A 22,440-nucleotide genomic window follows, 5' to 3' on the forward strand; every position below is an offset into this window, starting at 1 on the left:
TTTGGGCAGCTCCGTTGTTGCTGGGAGCTGCCGCAGCCCAGCCCAGTCCAGCGGCTGCAGGGGAGGCACAAGGGAAGAGCGTGGGAAATGAGCTCTGCCCCCAATGCCCCCTGCAGTGCCAACTTTTGATTTTCTACATTCTTCAGGGCAGCTCCGTTGTTGCCGGGAGCTGCCCCAGCCTAGCCCAGCGATAGCAGGGGAGGCAGAAGAGAAGAGCGTGGGAGATGAGCTCCACCGCCTGACACTCCTTGCGATGAACAAAACCAAAAAGAGCAGTCAGCAGACAACATACACAGTCAAGACAACCCTCATGATGAAGCCCCCTCTTATTCCTATACTTCCTCTCCTATGCCTCTCCACAATCACAGCCTTACACAACTTATCCCCCAACAATAACACCAATCCCCCATGGAATTACAAGCAACAAAGACCCAGTCCACCAGAAACTCAAAACCAATCAACAGAATACATTGGACAATCTCGGCATATCCTTCCCATACTCTGGAACAAACACAATCACAACAAACACCAAAAACAAACGAATTCTAAACCCCTCAACAGTCCACTACCTACAAAATGCTCAACAAAACCTAACAAAATTATCATCCCCTGCATATACGTTAATGCTCGATCAGTGGTAAACAAGCTTTTCATCCTAAACGACCTAATCACATCCAATGACATAGCTCTGACATTCATCACAGAAACATGGCTGAAAGACCTCGAAAGCCCTGAACTCCCATACCTTTGCCCACAGGGTCATAACATTCTTCATCTTCCCAGAAAGCTCAAACGAGGAGGTGGCCTGGCAATAATCTACAAAAAAATCATACACCATCACCGAGACTGACTCAAGCTTCCAACCTGACCTAGAATACATCACCTGCAAGCTCGAAAGCGAGCATAACCTCGCACACAAGAACGTTGGAATCCTCCTACTCTACAGACCCCCTAGAACCAATTCAGACTTCATCACAAAAACGATGGAAATAATAACAAACCTCACTTGCCAGCATGACAAACTAATCATACTTGGTGACATCAACCTACCCCTTGAATAAGCAGAAAATAAAGAAGTCACTAAACTCAAGTCTCTTATTAAGGACTGCCAAATCACAATCATATCTTCAGGCCCCACCCATGAAAAAGACCTTACCCTAAACCTGTTTGCATCCTCTCCCCCTAACCTAGTCAATAGGGCCAAATGGTCCCCTGTCCCATGGTTAGATCACTTTCTCCTAGAATTCTGCCTAAACCTAACTGACATAAACCTGAACTCCAAAGCCACCAAAGATACAAGATTAATCCGCAGGAAAACAAGACCTGATTTCTTCTGGAACATAGTGTCAAAATCACTCCCATCCCCCACGAATAACACCACCTCAATGATAACCAACTGGAACAAAATCATAGCCAAAACCCTAGATACTGTATCCCCCCTCCACACACGCATAATAAAATCAAACTGAACTTTATCCTGGTTTACGGAGTCCTTAAGACTAGACAACTATGCAGAGAGGAAATGGAGGAAAAACAAGACACCAGAACATAGAACACAATGGAGAGCAGCCATAAATAAATATAAGGACAATATATCCGAAACCAATAAAAACTACTATGCCAGTAAAATAGGAGGCAATAAAACCGACAGCAAAAAACTGTTCCACCTAGTACAACAACTTACATCCCCCAAACCAAGAATCTGCAAACCTCTCTAATAAAATCTCAGCCCAAGAACTTGCAGATTTCTTCCTCAACAAAGTCAAGTTGGTCTAATCAGAAGTTGCTAAGACAGCCACAACAAACACTTCCCAACTCAAATATACGGAATACACTGAACCCATAAAAGCAGACCAGATCTGGTCTTCATTCACTAATCTTTCCATCCCTGATACCAATAAACTATTATCAAAACTAGCCTTACGAAGCTGCCCCCTAGACAACTGTCCTCCATACCTTCTTTCTGCAGCTCCGCATCATATCATTAACTGGCTCACCAACCTGCTAAATAGTTCCCTGAACCAAAGGTATCTACCCCCCAAAATGGGTAAAATAGCCATAATCCCTATACCGAAAACAGCCCAAGCAGACCTCTCCATAGCATCTAACTACAGACCAATTGTGGGCAATTCAATCCTCACTAAAATCCTTGAGTCCCATGTCAGCAAGCAACTAGCCTCATACATAGAGCAATACTCCTGCCTCCATACATCCCTATACGGCTTCTGAAAAAGAGCACAGCACCGAGCTCCTCATCATCACTCTAATTACTAAAATCAAATAGTCGCTAAGCTCTGGTCATCAGGCAATACTGCTCCAATTTGATATTTCCGCAGCCTTCGACTCAGTGGACCACTAATTACTCCTAACCAAACTCTCGGAAATCGGAATAGCAGGGACTGTACTGAAATGGTTCGCCGACTTCTGTTTGCTGGTCGCGCTGGGAATATTAAGAGGTTATCCTCCACTGACTTCATCCCGCCGCACAGTGGCGGAGTTGCTGACCCTGCCCACTAAAATTGCCGGTACATATTTAAAACAGCTCTGCTTGCGGTGCACGCCAAAGGAGCGCGAATGCTCCTTAATGCGCTCCTTTGTGCACTATCATGGTGCACCGAACTTAGGACCTGCTATTACACTGTAGTCATATACTGTATTTTAATTCTTTTATCACTTCTTTGCCACTACTTTTTGTTGTATTTTCCTTATTCTACACTGTTTCTCTTACCAGAAAGTCTCAATTCTTACAGACTGCCTCTCCCCCTGTTTTTTCCAATCACAATCTTACTCCTAAGAGCCCTGTTGCCATTAATCAATCCAGTCAGCTTGGTCCGTCATTATCAAACCTCATCCAGATTCACAATGAAGAAATAAACTCAATCCTTCCTAGTACTGCCAAACTAGAAACATAGAAACATAGAAACATGGTGGCAGAAAAGGGCTATAGCCCACCAAGTCTGCCCATTCCAAAGTATTCGCTCTCGAATTTACTCCCTTAAAGATCCCACGTGCGCATCCCATTTACTCTTAAAATCCTTCACGCTGCTGGCTTCAACAACCTGCAGTGGGAGTTTGTTCCACTGATCCACCACTCTTTCGGTGAAGAAGTACTTTCTGGAGTCTCCTTGAAACTTCCCTCCTCTGATCTTCAGCGGATGCCCTCTGGTGGTCGAGGGGCCCATAAGACAGAAGATATCATCTTCCGACTCAATGCGACCCGTGATGTACTTAAACGTTTCAATCATGTCTCCCCTTTCTCTTCGTTCCTCAAGTGAGTACAGTCGCAACTTCTTTAGTCTTTCTTCATACGTTAGATCCTTTAGCCCCGAGACCATCCTGGTGGCCATTCGCTGAACCGACTCGATCCTCAGCATGTCTTTACGGTAGTGTGGTCTCCAGAATTGAACACAGTACTCCAAGTGAGGCCTCACCATGGATCTGTACAATGGCATAATGACTTCAGGTCGCCTGCTGACAAAACCTCTGCGGATACAACCCATCATTTGTCTTGCCCTGGAGGAAGCCTTCTCCACTTGATTGGCAGCCTTCATGTCATCACTAATAATCACTCCTAGATCACGTTCTTCCTTGGTCCTAACCAAGGTCTCTCCATTTAGTGTATAAGTTCTGAGCGGGTTTCTCTTACCCAGGTGCATTACCTTGCATTTTTTAGCATTGAAGCCCAACTGCCAAGTCGTTGACCATCTTTCCAGCAGTAGTAAGTCCTGTGTCATATTGTCAGGTAATAAGCTGTTGCCTACAATGTTGCAAATTTTGGCGTCATCGGCGAACAGTGATACCTTTCCCCTAAGCCCTTGCGTCATATCTCTTATGAATAAGTTGAATAAAATCGGGCCCAAGACTGAGCCCTGCGGTACTCCACTGAGCACGTCCGACGCTTCTGATGGGGTACCGTTCACCACCATACTCTTAATTTTGGACTAATCAACTCAAGGTCAATTAAAACTAAGTATCACCTATTATACGATGCAATCACTAATAATAACCTTGATTTACTTTGTATTACTGAGGGGGAAGAAGCCTACCTAAAATGTATATGTTTCCTACCATTATTTCCATTGTATAGGTGGAAGAGACAGTGGCATAGCTATCATGCACCGCAAAGACCTAGTCTTTGATCGACAATTTTCTTCCAATAATTGCCTCATTGAATTCATCCAATTCAAGCTAAAAATGGATTACATATTTGACTGTCTCCTACTTTATCTTCCGCCCCCTACTTCACAAATTTCTTGTGCATCATTGCGATCTTTGATCTACGACTTTTGCACTTCTACAAATAATCCACTCATATTAGGAGATTTTGAAAATTCTAAATGCCATTTTACTCAAGATTTCTTAATTCTTTTTAAAGACCTCGACATTTTATCTCTCATATCTAACCCAACCCATCAAGCAGGACATACTCTAGATATGATATTGGTCCCCTTATCATTTTATTCCCAGTTCTCTTTGAAAGGACTTTTTCAGGTCCCCTGGTCAGATCATTTTCTACTTATGTTCTCCTATTCTTGGTCACCAAAAAACAAACAACAATAAGTTCCAAAGTTAATTAAATTTCGGGATTATTCTAAGTTAGACTCCTCTTCTATTGCAGCTTCCTTTGACTTTAATTTTGATCTCTATCAACCTATTAATATGGAAGAGACAATATCAGCTTGGCAAACTTCACTACTGAAATTATTAGAAGAGCTTGCTCCAGTGCAATCTCACTACAGATCCCATCATAAACAAATCAATCCATGGTTTTCTTCTGAACTCAAACTAATTAAAAAACAATTGTGATCTTTGGAAAGACGATGGAGGCATGACAAATCTTTAAACAACTTTAGTCTTTTCAAGGAACATAAAACTTTCTATAAAACTAAAATAATTGAGGCAAAATCCAATTATTACTCCCATAAAATATCAAAGGCAAAAAACTCAGCAACACTTTTTAAGATTATACGTTCCCTAACTACAAAACGTCACGATGAACCCAATGTTTCTCAGCTACCACTAGCCCAATCTTTGGCTGAGCTTTTTTTATAGAGAAAACCTTAAAAATTAGATCAACCATTCAGTCATCAGATCAAGCAAAATTTGACAGTTTATCTCCCTCAAATTCCTCATTCTCAAATACATGGAGTTCTAAATGTTCTAGGTTCAGGATTCCCTCATTATTAGAGATACAACAAACCATCAATACTCTGAACTGTAAGGGTTCCTCCTTTGAAGTCATTCCCCCTCTTATTCTTAAGCATTATTTTTCAATATTTGGACCCCAAATACGCAAATTTATTGAAATTAGTCTCACTACAAGTACTGTTCCTAAACAATGGAAAGAAGCAATCATCTTTCCCACTATTAAAGGCAATAAAATAAGTGCAGCAGAGATTTCTAACTACCGTCCTATTTCTAATATTCCATTTTTGGCTAAACTTACAGAAAAAAATATCTTTAATCAACTCTCTGATTTCATCAAACAAACAAATGTCCTCCATCCTAATCAGATGGGTTTCTGTAATCACCATTTTCGACTGAATCATCCTTGATAGGGTTAACCACTAACATCATGTACACAACAGAATATCATTTCTAACCTCACTCTTCCATCAGGTATCACTCTCATAATGGAAAAATCCACCAAGCTACTAGGCTGCATTTTAGACGATACTCTCCCAATGGAACCACAAATATCTAACCTTCGGAAAAAGACCATCTACACCAGGGGTGTCAAAGTTCTTCCTCGAGGGCCGCAATCCAGTCGGGTTTTCAGGATTTACCCAATGAATATGCATGAGATCTATTTGCATGCACTGTTTTCATTGTATGCTAATAGATCTCATGCATATTCATTGGGGAAATCCTGAAAACCCAACTGGATTGCGGCCCTCGAAGAGGGACTTTGACACCCCTGATCTACACTATGCATCAACTGCGACTCACAAGATCATACTTCCACCCACACCACTTTGCTCTGATCGTTCAGATAATGGTCCTACCTCAACTGAACTATTGCACTCTGTCTACCTTGGCATCAATACTACTCTTATCTGCAAACTGCAACTCATTCATAACACAGCCGTTAGACTAATCTACAAATGAAAGAAATTTGATTCAATCACACCTTCATCAAGCAACTACACTGGCATCCCAAATAATTTTCAAATTGTCATGTATCCTACACCAGATTCTATATGGAAACTCATCCAACTATTTTCTACTGTTTGGTCGACATCAAAAAGAATCCTTAACAGAATCCAACTAAACCTGCCATTCACAAAATACCTCCACTACAAGTGAATCTTCCACTCTATGCTAACTTTTCTGGGTGTAAAAACCTGGAATGACCTACCAGAAGCCATCAGGAAAGAGACAAACTACACCACATTCAGAAAAAACCTGAAGACTCTCCTCTTTGACAATTAACTGTCTTAATTTCTGTATAGCACCCCCTACTTCTAGGTCCCTCCTCTTGCTTCTCCATGCCATCTTCCCCTACTACCTTCCCCTTCCTCTTTGATCTGTCACCTTGAGCCTGTATAGGTATGTGCGACTCACAAATGGAAGATTAGATTAGATAGATTAGTATTATCTGCACTATCTCTGATGAAAACGTATCTAAATGTCTCACATAAATCTTCAGTTTTCCAATATTCAATTTCAGCTGATTTTGACACAGCCATTTCTTGATTTTCAATTTAAAAAAGAACATCAGACACTGAACCCTTAACTCACACCCAAAATTTTTCAACTCCTGACAAAGAGGTAATAAATAGATGTTAAACAAAACAGCTGATAACGCTGAACCCTGAGGTACTCTACTAATAAGGACAAACCACTCTGAATGACCTTGAGCAACCTCTACACAAAAAAAATCCTACCAGACAAGAAGGAATGAAACCAGTCCAAAACTTTACCTCCGATGCCCAAAGATTTCAGCCTTGATAATAAAATCTGATGATTCACTATATCAAAAGTTTTCTATGTTTCTATGATATATCCAAAAAGATCATGAAGAAACAATCTCAATGATCAAAACCCTTATGTATGAAATCCAGTGTAGATTCCAACAGTAACTCAGTGAGCAGGGCAGGCAGTAGCAAGCCGCGAGGCAGGCAAGCCAGGAGGCAGGCAAAGAGGAGCTGAGAGAGGGGAGAAAGAAGGAAGGAATCGGAGAAGCAGGGCAGGCAAGAGTGAGGGGCAGAGGTGAGATATAGCTCCGCCCACCCCTCTGACATCAGCCAAGCACCGATCCGAAGCTCCCCCTTAAAAGGGGAGGAGCCAACGGCACGCAGCCATTCGGCGCACGTCGAAGGCGAGCGTCAAAGGCGATCGCTTTGGCGAGAGCGCCTTTGCGAAGGGCCTTCAGAAAGGGCGAGTCACTTCACGAGTAGCAGGTAGTGAGAGAGAGAGGACACCAGCAGCAGGCAGAGCGAGAGAGAGAGGACACCAGCAGAAGGTAGAGTGAGAGAGAGAGAGGACACCAGCAGCAGGCAGAGTGAGAGAGAGAGGACACCAGCAGCAGGCAGAGCGAGAGAGAGAGGACACCAGCAGCAGGCGAAGCGAGAGAGAGAGAGGACACCAGCAGCAGGCAGAGCGAGAGAGAGAGAGGACACCAGCAGCAGGCAGAGCGAAAGAGAGAGAGGACACCAGCAGCAGGCAGAGCGAGAGAGAGAGAGAGGACACCAGCAGCAGGCAGAGCGAGAGAGAGAGGACACCAGCAGTAGGCAGAGCGAGAGAGAGAGAGAGGACACCAGCAGCAGGCAGAGCGAGAGAGAGAGAGAGGATACTAGCAACAGACAGAGAGAGAGAGGATACTAACAACAGGCAGAGCGAGAGAGAGGACACCAGCAGCAGGCAGAGTGAGAGGGAGAGGACACCAGCAGCAGGCGGAGCGAGAGAGAGAGAGAACACCAGCAGCAGGCGGCGCGAGAGAGAGAGAGGACACAAGCAGCAGGCAGAACGAGAGAGAGAGGACACCAGCAGCAGGCAGAGAAAGAGAGAAGACACCAGCAGCAGCCAGAGAGAGAGAGGACACAAAGCAGACACAGAGGGCACTTATATATGTAACATCAACAGCTAGCTGCACGCCGGGCACACTCCAACACACTGAGGAACTTTAGGTACGAGAAAAGAGTAATGGAGGCAGCAGGAACCCAACAAAGCTTCCCAGTATACTGCATCGAGTGTCATATGTATGACTACCTCCCCTCCAGGAGGCAGGCGTACATATGCGGTCGATGTCAGGAACCGGATAGCCTGAAGAAGAAGGTCGGGAGACTGCAGGTCAAGGTCCAGGAGCTGGAGGAACTCCACACCGTAGAGGAACCGTGGGCAATTGAGGCAACTGAGGATACCACCAGAATGAGCCACATCAACGAGCAGGTTAGAGAGCTCGAGAGATTCATCGAGGAGGCCTGCAAGATGGTGGAGGCACAGGATCACCAGCAATTCAGAAGGGAACCAACAGATGGAGAACAGAATCCACCAGACCCCAGGGGGGAAGGATCTTGCGGAGAAACTGAGCGGACAGAGGAGGCAGAGACCCATCAGAACCCGGAGGAAGGATTGGAGGATCAAGTCACTGATACGGACCTGAGACCCAAGAGGAAGCTGAGAAAAGGGAAATCTGCAATCATAGTGGGAGACTCAATCCTGAGAGAGGTGGACAGTCACATAGCAGGAGGCAGAGAAGATCGACTAGTGACATGTCTCCCGGGGGCGAAGACAAAAGACATCTCCGACAGAATCGAGAGAATCCTGGAGGGAGCTGAGACGGAGGAGACAGCAGTGATAATCCACGTTGGAACCAACGACGTCAGCAGAAGGAACTACAACAGGACTACACTGACCGAGCAGTTTAAGATCCTGGGGAGGAAACTGAAGCTGAGGACAAGGAAGATAGCCTTCTCAGAGATTCTGCCAGTACCGAGGGTGGATGCAAGGAGGCAGACTGAGCTGCAAGCAATAAATGGTTGACTGAGGAGATGGTGCGAAGAGGAGGGTTTCCACTTTGTACGGAACTGAACAACCTTCCTGGGGAAAAACAAGTTCTACAGGAGGGACGGATTGCACCTGAGCATGGCTGGGATGAGGATGCTGGCACGCAACATCCAAAACGGCATAGACATGACTTTAAACTGAGGACAAGGGAAAAGCTGATAGTCGATCTGACATCGACACATTGGACTAGAGTATCAAACAAGGATACTGAACTGGGAAAAGGCGATAGAGAGCTCGAGACTGAGTGGACATTTTTTGAAAAAAACTCCCAAAGACGCAATGCAGGGGCCCAAGGAACTAATGAAACTAAAGAGCGGTAAAAGGAGGAAACAGCTGGAGCCAGAGGGACACCCAAAAATGGGGAAGCAGGCTGAGGATGAGATAGACACACCACAGGAGGGGGATGAGGACAAAACAGACACACCACAGGAGGAGGATGAATGGAACGAGGCTCGGGGGCTGGCAGCCCATGAAGGGATCGGCAGGAGCACCAAACCACAAGGAAAACCAACAGAGAAGGTAAACAACAGGGACTTAAATTGCCTATACACTAATGCTAGGAGCCTAAGAACCAAAATGGGAGAGCTAGAAGTTATAGCCAGTAAGGAGGACCTAGACATAATTGGAGTCACAGAAACATGGTGGTCCGAAGACAACAAATGGGATGTGGTCCTACCAGGGTACAAACTCTATAGGAGGGACAGGACACACAAGAAGGGTGGAGGAATAGTGCTATATATAAAGGACTCCATTCCTTCAACCAGGATGGAAACAACAGTAGGGACGGCTTGGAATCACTATGGGTTAAGCTGACAGGAGGAAATGGAGCAGACATAAAATTGGGACTGTACTATCGCCCACCAGGACAACCGGAAGCAAAAGACCAGGACCTGGAGGCTGAATTGAGGCAGGTATGCAAAAGCGGAAGTGTGGTGGTGATGGGGGATTTCAACTACCCTGGAATAGACTGGAGCATTGGACACTCAAATTGCACGAGAGAAACAAAATTCCTGGAGGCGGTGAGGGACTGTTTCATGGAACAGCTGGTCACAGAACCAACACGAGGAGATGTCACTCTTGACCTAATCCTCAACAGGCTAGGGGGACCCGCAAAGGAGGTGGTAGTACTAGCGCCACTAGGAAACAGCGATCACAACATGATCCAGTGCAAGCTAGAAATAGGAACATCAAAGGTGAAAAGAACCACAATGACAGCACTCAATTTCAGAAAAGGAAATTACAAGGCCATGAGGAAAAAGGTGGGAAAGAAGCTCAGCAACAGCTCAGGGAAGATGGAGACCGTTGAGGAAGCCTGGGCCCTACTCAAGGGCACAGTGCACGAAGCGCAAAACATGTACGTCCCCAGGTTTAGGAAAGGGTGCAAAAAGAATCGAACCAAAAACCCGGCGTGGATAACAAATGCAGTGAAAAAGGCGATAAGTGACAAGAAAACATCATTCAGAAAATGGAAAAAGGACCAAACAAAGGACAACCAGAAGGAGCTCAAAAGGCACCAAAAGGACTGTCACCGAGTGGTTAGGAAAGCAAAAAGAGAATATGAGGAGAGACTGGCGGGGGAAGCAAGAAACTTCAAACCATTCTTCAGGTATGTGAAGGGGAAACAACCAGCCAGGGAGGAAGAGGGACCATTAGATGATAGAGACAGGAAGGGAGTGGTAAAGGAGGAAAAAGAGATAGCTGACAGGTTAAACAAGTTCTTCTCATCAGTCTTCACGAGAGAGGACACATCCAATATCCCAGAACCCGAGGAGATCATAAACGGAGACCATGATGAAAAGCTGGTCCAACTAGAGGTAAGCAAAGAGGATGTCCTCAGACAGATAGACAGACTGAAGAGCGACAAATCACCAGGTCCAGACGGCATCCACCCAAGAGTACTAAAAGAACTGAGAAATGAAATAGCGGAAACACTTCGCCAAATATGTAACCTATCCTTAAAAACTGGGGAGATCCCAGAGGACTGGAAAATAGCAAATGTCACGTCCATCTTTAAGAAGGGATCAAGGGGTGACCCGGGAAACTACAGGCCGGTGAGCTTGACCTCGGTTCCGGGAAAGATTATGGAAGCACTGGTTAAAGACACAATCTGCGAACACATAGAAAACAATGGTCAACTGAAGGCGAGCCAGCACGGCTTCTGCAAGGGAAGGTCGTGCCTCACGAACTTGCTGTACTTCTTTGAGGGAATAAGCAACCAGATGGATAAAGGGGAATCCATAGACATCATTTACCTTGACTTCCAAAAAGCCTTTGACAAGGTACCTCACGAACGATTGCTTAAGAAGCTGTGGAGCCATGGGGTGCAGGGGGATGTCCACCGATGGATCAAACACTGGCTGGCAGGCAGGAAATAGAGAGTTGGAGTAAAGGGCCGTTACTCAGACTGGCAATGGATCACGAGCGGAGTTCCACAGGGGTCAGTGCTGGGACCACTCCTGTTCAATATATTTATTAACGACCTGGAGACGGGGACGAAATGTGAGGTTATTAAATTTGCTGATGACACCAAACTCTGTAGCAGAGTTAGAACCACGGAAGACTGTGAAGACCTGCAAAGGGACCTAACGAGACTGGAAGAATGGGCAAAAAAGTGGCAAATGAGTTTTAACATAGAGAAATGCAAGGTCATGCATGTAGGGAAAAAGAACCCGATGTTCAGCTACAAAATGGGGGGATCATTGCTAGGGGTGAGCAACCTTGAAAGAGACCTGGGGGTGATGGTGGACACAACAATGAAAGCATCAGCACAGTGTGTGACAGCCTCAAAGAAAGCGAACAGAATGCTGGGTATTATTAAAAAGGGTATCACAACCAGGACGAAGGAAGTCATCATGCCACTGTATCGTGTAATGGTGCGCCCACATCTGGAGTACTGTGTCCAGTACTGGTCGCCGTACCTCAAGAAAGACATGGCTGTACTCGAGGGAGTCCAGAGAAGAGCGACTAAGCTGATAAGAGGTATGGAAAACTTTTCATACGTTGACAGGTTGAAAATGCTGGGGCTGTTCTCCCTGGAAAAGCGGAGACTTAGAGGAGACATGATAAAAACCTTCAAAATCCTGAAGGGCATAGAGAAGGTAGACAGGGACAGATTCTTCAGACTGTGGGGAACCACAAGTACAAGGGGTCACTCGGAGAAACTGAGAGGGGACAGGTTTAGAACAAATGCTAGGAAGTTCTTTTTTACCCAGAGGGTGGTTGATACATGGAACGCGCTTCTGGAGGTTGTGATAGGCCAGAGCACATTACAGGGGTTCAAGGAAGGTTTAGATAGGTCCCTAAAGGATAAGGGGATTGAGGAGTATAGATAGAAGTAGAGGTAGGTTATAGAAATGGTCAGGAACCACTTCACAGGTCATAGACCTGTGATGGGCCGCCGCGGGAGCGGACCACTGGGCGCGATGGACCTCTGGTCTGATCCAGCAGTGGCAATTCTTATGTTCTTAACTGTTTTTGACTAAATATTAAATGCTGTTTAAAATGTGGTTTGGGAGTTTTTTGAAGCTGGCAATTTAGTAGAACATTATCCCTTATTGTGTGGTCTACATGATAAGGAGCCTACATTTTGAATCTTAGCCCTAATCATTTTTTAAATGGGCCAATTTAGGCTCTTAACGTCCTAGAGCATAGGGCCCGTGGGCTGAATTTGGCCCGCCTGGCTGTTTTATGCGGCCCGATGCCTCCGGTGTTATCTTGTGGCCATCTCCTTACTCCTCACAGCTGCAGTGTACACGAAGCCGCAACCTGCACCTCATCTAGAAGCATTCCCTATAATGTTGCGACGTCAGAAAGGCGGCTTCTGGTTCAGGCACAGAATACAAGAGGAGCCGCTGAACACAGCTTTGTGCACACTGCGGCTTTGAGGAGGAGGGAGCCAGCCACAAGATAACACTGGGGGCATTGGGTCACGGGCCACATAAAACAACTAGGTGGGAGCTGGCCTGAAGGTAAGACACCCGCTGGAGGGAGGCACAGAATGGAGCGAGAGAGACCACAAAGGTAGGGGGAATGATTATATTTTCAATTTAGTGTTTGAATTGTGTCAATTTTGAGAATTTTAATCTGCTGTCTATATTTTGCTGTGCTCAGGAAGAAATAGTTTGTTTTTCTCTGGGGGTTGTACTGCATGCAGAGTATTGAATCTTTAGTTTTTGGTCCCGTATTTGCATAGGGGTTATCTGTGTTCTAGTAGGAATGAATGTTGAGAAGCATACAGTGTGCTTTGTGTAGTTTAATTTTGTGGTTAACCATTATGTATTGTTAATAAGATTATATTGTGTGTGTATATATGAAAAATGAATGGGAAAAATGGTATTACAATTAGTAGTATTAAGGGGGCGGGCTCTGGGGTGGAGATTGGGCAGGGTCTGGCCCACGACTTAGCCTGCATTTTAGCCCCTTAATGTGATTGAGTTTGACACCCCTGCCCTAGAGAATGACACGGGGACAAATTTTCCCCATCCCTGCTTGATCTCTCTATTCCTGTCCTTGCCCCATTCCTGCAAGTTCTGTTCTCAGCTGCTCAAGCCTTGAACACTTTAAAATCATATGTGTTTGAGGCGTGTGCGGTTAAGGCAGAGCTTGCAGGAATGGGACAGGGAGAAGGACAGAACTCACGGGGATGGAATGGAATATTGAGATCCCGTGAGGGTGGGGACAAATTTGTCCCCGTGCCATTCTTTAATTAATGAGCTGTTACTGTACATGCTCCAAGTGAGGTGAACATCAATGACCATTTGTGTGAGCCTAAAAATACTTACCACATTCACATGCTTGTAGGTCACATTTAGCGAGTAGATTTCTCTTGGAAGAAACTTTCTAGAATATTCCGGAGGGGCTTCAGCAATTGATATGATCTTCACTGCAACCTGGGAAGGAAGGAAATGATGGATGAGTTGCAGAAGGTAGTTGTGGGTGAAGGTGAAGGATAAGATTTGCCTCTATGTGGATGATACCATAATCTGCAATACAGCAGACACCCCTGATGGTGTGAGTAACATGAGGCAGGACCTAGCGAAACTTGAAGAATGGTCTGAAATTTGGCAGCTAATATTTAATGCTAAGAAAAGTAATATCTTGCCTTTTGGGCTGCAAAGATCCAAGGGAATGGTAGAGTTTAGGGGTGAAGAACTTTTGTGCAGAAAAGAGGAGCATGACTTGGGTGTGATCGTATGTGATGATCTTAATGTGGTTTAAGTAAATACCAAATGATCGCCTACCGTAACATCAAAAACACATAGTAACATAGTAACATAGTAGATGACGGCAGATAAAGACCCGAATGGTCCATCCAGTCTGCCCAACCTGATTCAATTTAAATTTTTTTTTTTTTTTCTTCTTAGCTATTTCTGGGCGAGAATCCAAAGCTTTACCCGGTACTGTGCTTGGGTTCCAACTGCCGAAATCTCTGTTAAGACTTACTCTAGCTCATCTACACCCTCCCAGCCATTGAAGCCCTCCCCTGCCCATCCTCCTCCAAACGGCCATGCACAGACACAGACCGTACAAGTCTGCCCAGTACTGGCCTTAGTTCAATATTTAATATTATTTTCTGATTCTAAATCCTCTGTGTTCATCCCACGCTTCTTTGAACTCAGTCACAGTTTTACTCTCCACCACCTCTCTCGGGAGCGCATTCCAGGCATCCACCACCCTCTCCGTAAAGTAGAATTTCCTAACATTGCCCCTGAATCTACCACCCCTCAACCTCAAATTATGTCCTCTGGTTTTACCATTTTCCCCGTATGAAAGCACCAGGTCCAGAATAGTTCTATGCAGCATGGGTTCTATTACTAACTGCTGGAACAATTCTTCCTGTAGCGAATCCAAGATCTCCTTGCTTCTAGATGACCCCGAAGAAGGGATGGCCCAATCTACATCCAGCATATTCAAATCACCTTTCATAACTATTTTGTGAATGTCCAATTTTTCTGACTGTGAGGGAGGTTTGTACATCACAATCAATGTAAATACATTTTCTATTCCATCCTTCTAGCTTAACCAAGTGCTGCTTTTTTACCCCATATATCCTGCAATTCAGTCACTTTAATATTATTCTTAATATAGAATGCCAATCCTCTACCTTTTTTGCCTACCCTGTTCCTCCTGAATAGATTATAGCCAGTTATAACTATATCCCAGTCATGGTTCTCCATAAGGTGACCAGGTTACCCATTCCATAAGGGAATTTATTTGACCAGTCCTGGTTTTAAAATGACATCCCAAAGCAGTGTAGTAGTCAGAGTCCATGATTCAATCCATTGAGATCAGAGCTGCAGATCCCATAATGCACTGGGATGAGGTTGTCAGAAATCCAGGACTGACCAAAAAATCTCCCTTCTGGAATGAGTAACCTGGTCATCCTAAACTAAACCAAACCAAACCTTAAGTTTATATACCACACATCCTCTCCATAATTATCGAGCTCGGCATGGTTTACAAGAGCTTAATATATGAAGGAATAACATAATGGGTTTGGGGGTTGAGAATAGGGGGGAGGAGAGCATTACATTTTAGTGAAAAGCCTAGTTTTCAGGTGCTTACGGAATAGTTCGAAGGAGCCCTGATTCCGTAGTGGGGCAGTAAGATTATTCCAAAGCCCTGTGATTCTGAAGAAGAGGGATTTTCCCAATTTTCCCAAAGAGAGAATACCTTTTAGCGAGGGGAAGGATAGTTTAAGTTTTTGGGTGGGCCTGGTGTGTCCGGACTCGAAGAGTTCCAAGATAGTGGGATTAGGAGAGGGAGGATGCCATGTAGGATCTTAAAAGCTAGGCAGGCACATTTAAAATGAACCCTAGAAATTACTGGGAGCCAGTGGAATTTGGACAGAAGTGGGGAAACATGATCTAATTTGCGTTTTGTGAAGATCAACTTGGCTGCAGTGTTCTGAATTAGTTGAAGTCTTTGAAGACTTTTTTTTAGTTAGACTTAGATAGATGGAATTATAATAGTCTAGTCTGGAGAGGATGATGGATTGAACAAGGACGGCAAAATGTTGTTGGCGGAAGCCGGATCTCACTTTCCTCAGCATGTGGAGGTTAAAAAAGCATGATTTTACCAAGTTGAGGTGGTCGTTGAAGGAAAGAGAAGAGTTGATAATGATGCGTAGAACTTTGCTTGAGAACTCAAGCTGCAGTGTGGCACCAGAGGGCAGTGCGAAGAGGGTAGGCAACTGTTCTAATTTTGGGCCGAGCCAGAGTAGATTCATTTTAGACTCGTTCAGTTTCATTTGAACTGAGAAGGACCAGGATTGGAGTTTCGATATGCAAGTTGTTATATTTTCAGAGAGGTTGGTAAGGTTCGAGTCTGTCTCGAGAAGGACAAGAATTTCATCAGCATATTGTATAGATTGTTTCAAGGGGAGATAGATGGAAGAGTTTCAGGGAAGACATGTAGATATTGAAGAGAATAGGGGATAGGGGTGATCCCTGCGGGACTCCACAAGTCGGTTTCCAAGGGGGCGGATGTGGTGCCATTTGTGTTGACAGTGTAGGAGCGGGAACGTAAGAAGTTTGAGAACCACTAGTTCTCTGTGAACCACTTCTCCATGATCACTGTCAGTAAAGCGTCTAGGAAGCCTTCCACACAGCGCTGTTGTCACTTCAAGTGGACACGCTTCTCTTCCTGTTGTACATTGCATTTTCTGGAGCCCGTCTCATGTCCACTTCTGTCTATACCTCTCTAATTCTGGTCTAGAAACCAATTTGGTTAGAGTTCATCAGTGCTATCAATGCATTTCATTCCTGCCTGGACAGCAAACCACTTTCTGTACATTCCTTAGAAGCCCATTTCATGAAAGGCCTATTCCATACAAAACCACCTATCAAACCTCCTCCTGTTGGTTGGTATCTTAACGTGGTTCTCTCTGTTCTTATGAAATCTCCCTTTGAGCCGCTTACCTCCTGCTCTCTAAAACTAGTCTCTTGGAAAATCATTTTCCTCATAGCCCTCATGTTTGCACCTCAAGTGAGTGAACCTCAAGTCCTTGTATTGGATCCTCCCTATATAAGGTTCTATCATGACAGGGTAGCCCTTTGACCACATCCAAAATTCCTCCCTAATGTGGTTTCAGAATTCCACCTCAACCAATTCATCGTTTTGCCTGTTTTCTTTCCAAAGCCACATTCTCATCCTGGAGAAGCAGCCCTTTGACACCTTAGACAGCAAAGTGCTCTGGCATATTACTTGGACCACACTAAGCCACATAGAGGGTCTTCCCAGCTCTTTGTCGCCTTTGATCCTAATAGGCTTGGAGCTGCTGTATCCAAAAGAACCATTTCTACTTGGCTAACAGATTGTATCTCCTTTGCGTATACTCAGGTTGACACTACAAGGCTGTGTGACAGCCCATAATGTACTGGTTATGCTGTCTCGGTGGCTCATTTTTGCTACTTGGTCCTCAGTCCATACATTTACTTCTCACTACTATTTAGAGCACAACTCCAGAAGAGACAATCAGTTTGAACAAGCAATCATGCAACATCTATTATCTACTTAAAGCCAACTTTCCCTTCAACCCTGTATATTCAACGTTTAACCTCTTCCAGAGAAATGATCCTGGCAGCTTGAGAGTTCCACATGTGAGAATATTATGCTTGCTTGTCCTTGGAGAAAACAGGTACTTTCCTGTAACATGTTCTCCAAGGACAGCAGGTATATATATTCTCACAACCTGCCCCCAACCCCCCAGTGGGCTTCTTAGATTTGTTACCAAACTGATGGGCCTGCAAGTCAACATCAGGGAGGAAGGCACTGTGGTATGAGTACTGCCTACAGTTTTTAAGTGACAGTGATGTGCCAGGTTCCGTGGATGACATCATCCACATGTAAGTCTATGTACCTGCTGTCCTCAGAAAACACCTGCTGCAGGTAAGGAAGTATTTTTGCAATTTCATCTAATAAATAATTAACCTGAGAATATAACTTCAAAAGTCCAAAAGCTCCCAAAGAGATGAGCCTCTATGAAGCTAACTCACTAGTAGCAATCCATCATCTCTTCTTGGCATTGGACTTAAAAGGGACCAGTGCTAATTATGAATGAGCTCCTGCGGCTAATAATAACAGCCTCTTCAGCCTTTCATCTTTTTCTTGGTTGTCTCTCTGACCTTCAAAAGGAAAGGGTCACAAACTGTTATTAAGTTAGACCTGGGGAGAGATATTGCCTATCCCTAGGCTATATAGCATTGAATCTTTCTACCTTTTGGGACTCTGCCCACCTGGAATAGCCACTGTCTGAAACAGGATACTGGGCTAAATGTACCCTTGATCTGATGCAGTAAGGGAACTCTAATGTTCTTCTGAATAGCAAGTGAGGTGATTAAATTTGCAGATGACACTAAACTGTTCAAAGTTGTTAAAACACATGCGGATTGTGAAAAATTGCAGGCGGACCTTAGGAAACTGGAAGACTGGGCGTCCAAGTGGCAGATGAAATGTAATGTGGTCAAATGCAAAGTGATGCACATTGGGAAGAATAACCTAAATCACAGTTACCGGATGCTAGGGTCCACCTTGGGGGTTAGTGCCCAAGAAAAGGATCTGGGTATCATTGTAGATAATACGATGAAACCTTCCGCCCAATGTTCAGCGGCGGCCAAAAAAGCAAACAGGATGCTGGGAATTATTTTAAAAAGGATGTTAACAAAACTAAGAATGTTATAATGCCCCTGTATCGCTCCATGGTGCGACCTCATCTGGAGTATTACATTCAATTCTGGTCTCCTTAACTCAAGAAAGGCGCTAGAAAAGGTTCAAAGAAGAGCGACCAAGATGGTAAAGGGGATGGAACTCCTCTCGTATGAGGAAAGACTAAAAGGGTTAGGACTCTTCAGCTTGGAAAAGAGACGGCTGAGGGGAGATAGGATTGAAGTCTACAAAATCCTGAGCGGAGTAGATAGATTTTTCACTCTGTCAAAAATTACTAAGACTAGGGGACTTTTGATGAAGTTACAGGGAAGTGCTCTTAAAACCAATAGGAGGAAATTTTTTTCACTCAGAGAATAATAGTTAAGCTCTGGAACGTGTTGCCAGTTGATGTGGTAAGCGCGGATAGCGTAGCTGGTTTTAAGAAAGGTTTGGACAAGTTTCTGGAGGAAAAGTTCATAGTCTGTTATTGAGAAAGACATTGGGGAAGCCACTGCTTGCCCTGTATTTGTAGCTTGTAATATTGCTACAAAACCAGGTACTAGTGAGCTGGATTGGCCACCATGAGAACGGGCTACTGGGCTTGATGGACTATTGGTCTGACCCAGTAAGGCTATTCTTAGGTTCTTACTGTGGAACTTAGAAGGATTACATAATGCCCAGGGCATTGCAAAATGATCTATCCATTCAGACTGCCCCATTTTACAGCACCCCTACCTTAGAAACTCCCTTAGCTCAAGGTGACATCCATGACTGTCAAAGGATGGAATGGAAGTAGGGGAAATAATATCTAGTGTACCTGAATGTAATTCCCCTTGAGCTACAACTAAACATCCTAATAACGGGGGGGGGGGGGGGGGGGGAGACATATTACAGGGGATCATTTGCAGATTAATTAGAGAGTTCCACGGGACGGCTCAGTATTGAATGAAAAAATACCTCCTCGTTCACTAAACCAACCCTTCATTTTTGTCCTAACAGTCACTGAATAATACTTGCCTGTTTATAGTACATTTTCTTCACCTTTCAGTATTTCACACACCTCTATGATTCTTCACCTTACGCATTCTAGTTGGAGTCTCTCCTAAGGAAGTTGACCCATTTGACCTGGATCATCTCTTCTGTCCCTACTTTTCCTATGTGAAATCTAATCTTTCAGAGATTTGGGAGGGGGGAGATCTTTCTCCTCTTACCCTTTTGTACTTCTCTTTGCCCCCTCACTTTCAGCTTTATGAAGTCCTTTTCTCCATCCCTTGAGATCCTACATCTCCAATATGTACAGTACACGCATTCCCCTTCCTCGCTGCTATTCTGGTGTGGCTCTTTTTACCCTCAGTCTCTCTTTCCTCCATTTGCGAGATTCCTGTTTGTGTTCTTCTCCATGAACGGCCATTATTGTTCTCCTCACTATGGGGTGCCTATTTCCCCAACTTACTGTGGATTATCTCACCTTGCTTTCTCTCCATGATATCTTCATCATCATTATCACTAACTGTATTGTATATATTGCAGTCAGTATCGAAGCAGTTTACAAATTCGTAAAATAATAAGTAAAAAAGTAAAAGTTACAAGCTAACACTATATTAATGAAAAGGGGAGGAGACAACAGGAGAGGAGTGAGAATCACCACGACCAATATGATTAAGGGTTAGGGCAGCTAGGACAAAGGCTGCCACGGGACAAAGGCACAAATGTAGACATATCCCTAAGAAATGACTCATCTCCCCTTTCTATGAAGTGTCTGTCTCCTTTCATCCTGACTGTGATGTGCCATGTCTCTTCCCCACTCACCATGGCATGCCCTTTGCTTCTGAGGTCAGATGCCAACTTGTAGTTCTGCAGAAGTTTTTCATGTGTGGCATATCCCAAGTAGACTTTTGAAAAGGCCCCTGAACCAATCTTCTTGGAGGAAAGAAGGTAGTCATTCCTCCTACATTCCTTGACTGGGTCCATCAAACCCTGATCCACTTCCCTTATTGAGCTCCTCATGGCCAGGAGGTACTCAAAAACATGCATCAAAAGAGAACCCAGAACCCAGAATCCCAAAGAAGAAAGTGAAGCATGCCAGGGTTTTGGTGATGGCAATGAAAGTCATGTGTACCACAAGAATTAATGATGGTGGAGGAATAAGACCTAAGCACATAACTTCTTTTTCATTGCTCAGATCCATCAACTCCAAGATCTTGGGATTCACCACATAATGCTCAGTCAATGCTTTGTCTTTGGACTCCAGAGCCAAGGCAGTTCTAAAGAAGTAAAGAGATGGTTTCTATGGAGACCAGAGAGAATGTGCAGAGCTTAAAAGAGAGTTCCAGAATTGACAGGTGGATTCTGGAATGGTCATTCTTCAGCGAGTGGACATGGAAGAGTAGGTGCATCTAACCGCATGAAGCTACCACACTAGAACAAATATCCTAGTCCAGAAGGAACAGGGGTATGAGAAGAACCAAGGGCAGGGGTAACAAACACACAGGGAGACTCGGAAATAAACTTTTTATCAGTAATCGAGCCAACAAGAGAAGCACAAGCCCCAAATACTCCCCTGCCACTGGAGGAATTTTTCCAATGAGAGTTACAAATCCCATAGCACAAGAGAATAATGTCTGAAGGGTGAGATTCTTGGTGATAAGGAACATCTGATGCCTTTGCCGCTCAAGCAATCTATCCAATGAGACTGAGTGACCCAAGCAGAAAAAGAATTCAACTTTTCCTTCACTGTAGAAATCCTTCTAAAGAGGCCGAGGGTTAAGACAGAATACCCTGGTGGCCAAGCTGAGAACCAGAAAAGCCAGGGTTCATATTGTTCTCTCTCTGGTCCTCCTTGTGATACTGGCAACTGATTTTTACCTTTCATTGCTTCTGGTATAAATAAATACTTATTGTAATTTGCCTTGAATTTGGATTTGGAAAGACAAGCAATTTAAACTACAACTTAAATTTATAGACCATGTCATCTTTATGAAAGTAAAGCTCAACTCGGTTTACATTATATAATGTTAAAGGAGAAAATAATAAAGAGGAAAATTTACAATTTGGTGAATAACCAAGTTTTTAGACTGAGCGACCCAGGCACGTTTGAGGAATCTGTCTGCTAAGTCTCATTAGTGCAAAATTGCAAATCCTCTGCATCCCACACCCAGCTGTGAACACCTCAGAATGAGGTCACTTTTATCGGCTTCAACTTTTGACTTCCTACTGTCATTTCAACCAGCACTTCAAGACAACTCATACAGATTCTAGGCTCCTCAGGCCATGGTTACATTTTGCTTTGTCTCTTTTTGTGACTTTGCTGTTCTTCCTCTTTCTATTATTCACACTCCCTGATCTTCTTAAGAACATAAGCACTGCCTCTGCCGGGTCAGACCAGGGGTCCATCGTGCCCAGCAGTCCGCTCCCGCGGCGGCCCCCCAGGTCCGTGACCTGTAAGTGGTCCTTAACCTAAATTCTTATTCCCTATTCATTTAGTACCTGTATAGTTACCCTCTATCTGTACCCTTCAATCCCCTTCTCCTTCAGGAAGTCATCCAATCCCTTTTTGAAGCCCAAAATTGTACTCTGCCCTATCACCTCCACTGGGAGCGCATTCCAGATGTCCACAACCCTCTGAGTGAAGAAGAACTTCCTAGCATTCATTTTGAATCTATCTACTCTCAATTTTTCTGAATGCCCTCTTGTTTTTGTCGGCCCGGTTAGTCTGAAGAATCTGTCCTTCTCTACCCTCTCTATGTCTTTCATGATTTTATAGGTCTCTATCATATCCCTTCTAAG

At 44.3% G+C, this 22,440-nt stretch overlaps 1 protein-coding gene across 1 annotated transcript in view; it reads right to left on the reverse strand.

Moving 5' to 3' along the window:
* LOC117355942 (testis-specific serine/threonine-protein kinase 5-like) overlaps positions 1-20,661 on the reverse strand; it is a 60,088-nt gene extending 39,427 nt beyond the window's left edge. Inside the window, exons 1-2 of the mRNA XM_033935096.1 lie at positions 20,464-20,661; positions 13,791-13,898 (exon numbers count right to left, since the gene is read on the reverse strand). Of these exons, the coding sequence (XP_033790987.1) occupies positions 13,791-13,898; positions 20,464-20,661 (306 nt within the window). The remainder of the gene's footprint in view (positions 1-13,790; positions 13,899-20,463) is intronic.
* Between the last annotated feature and the right edge of the window lie 1,779 nt (positions 20,662-22,440).

Source organism: Geotrypetes seraphini, chromosome 2, assembly GCF_902459505.1.
Source record: "Geotrypetes seraphini chromosome 2, aGeoSer1.1, whole genome shotgun sequence".
NCBI lineage: Eukaryota > Metazoa > Chordata > Amphibia > Gymnophiona > Dermophiidae > Geotrypetes > Geotrypetes seraphini.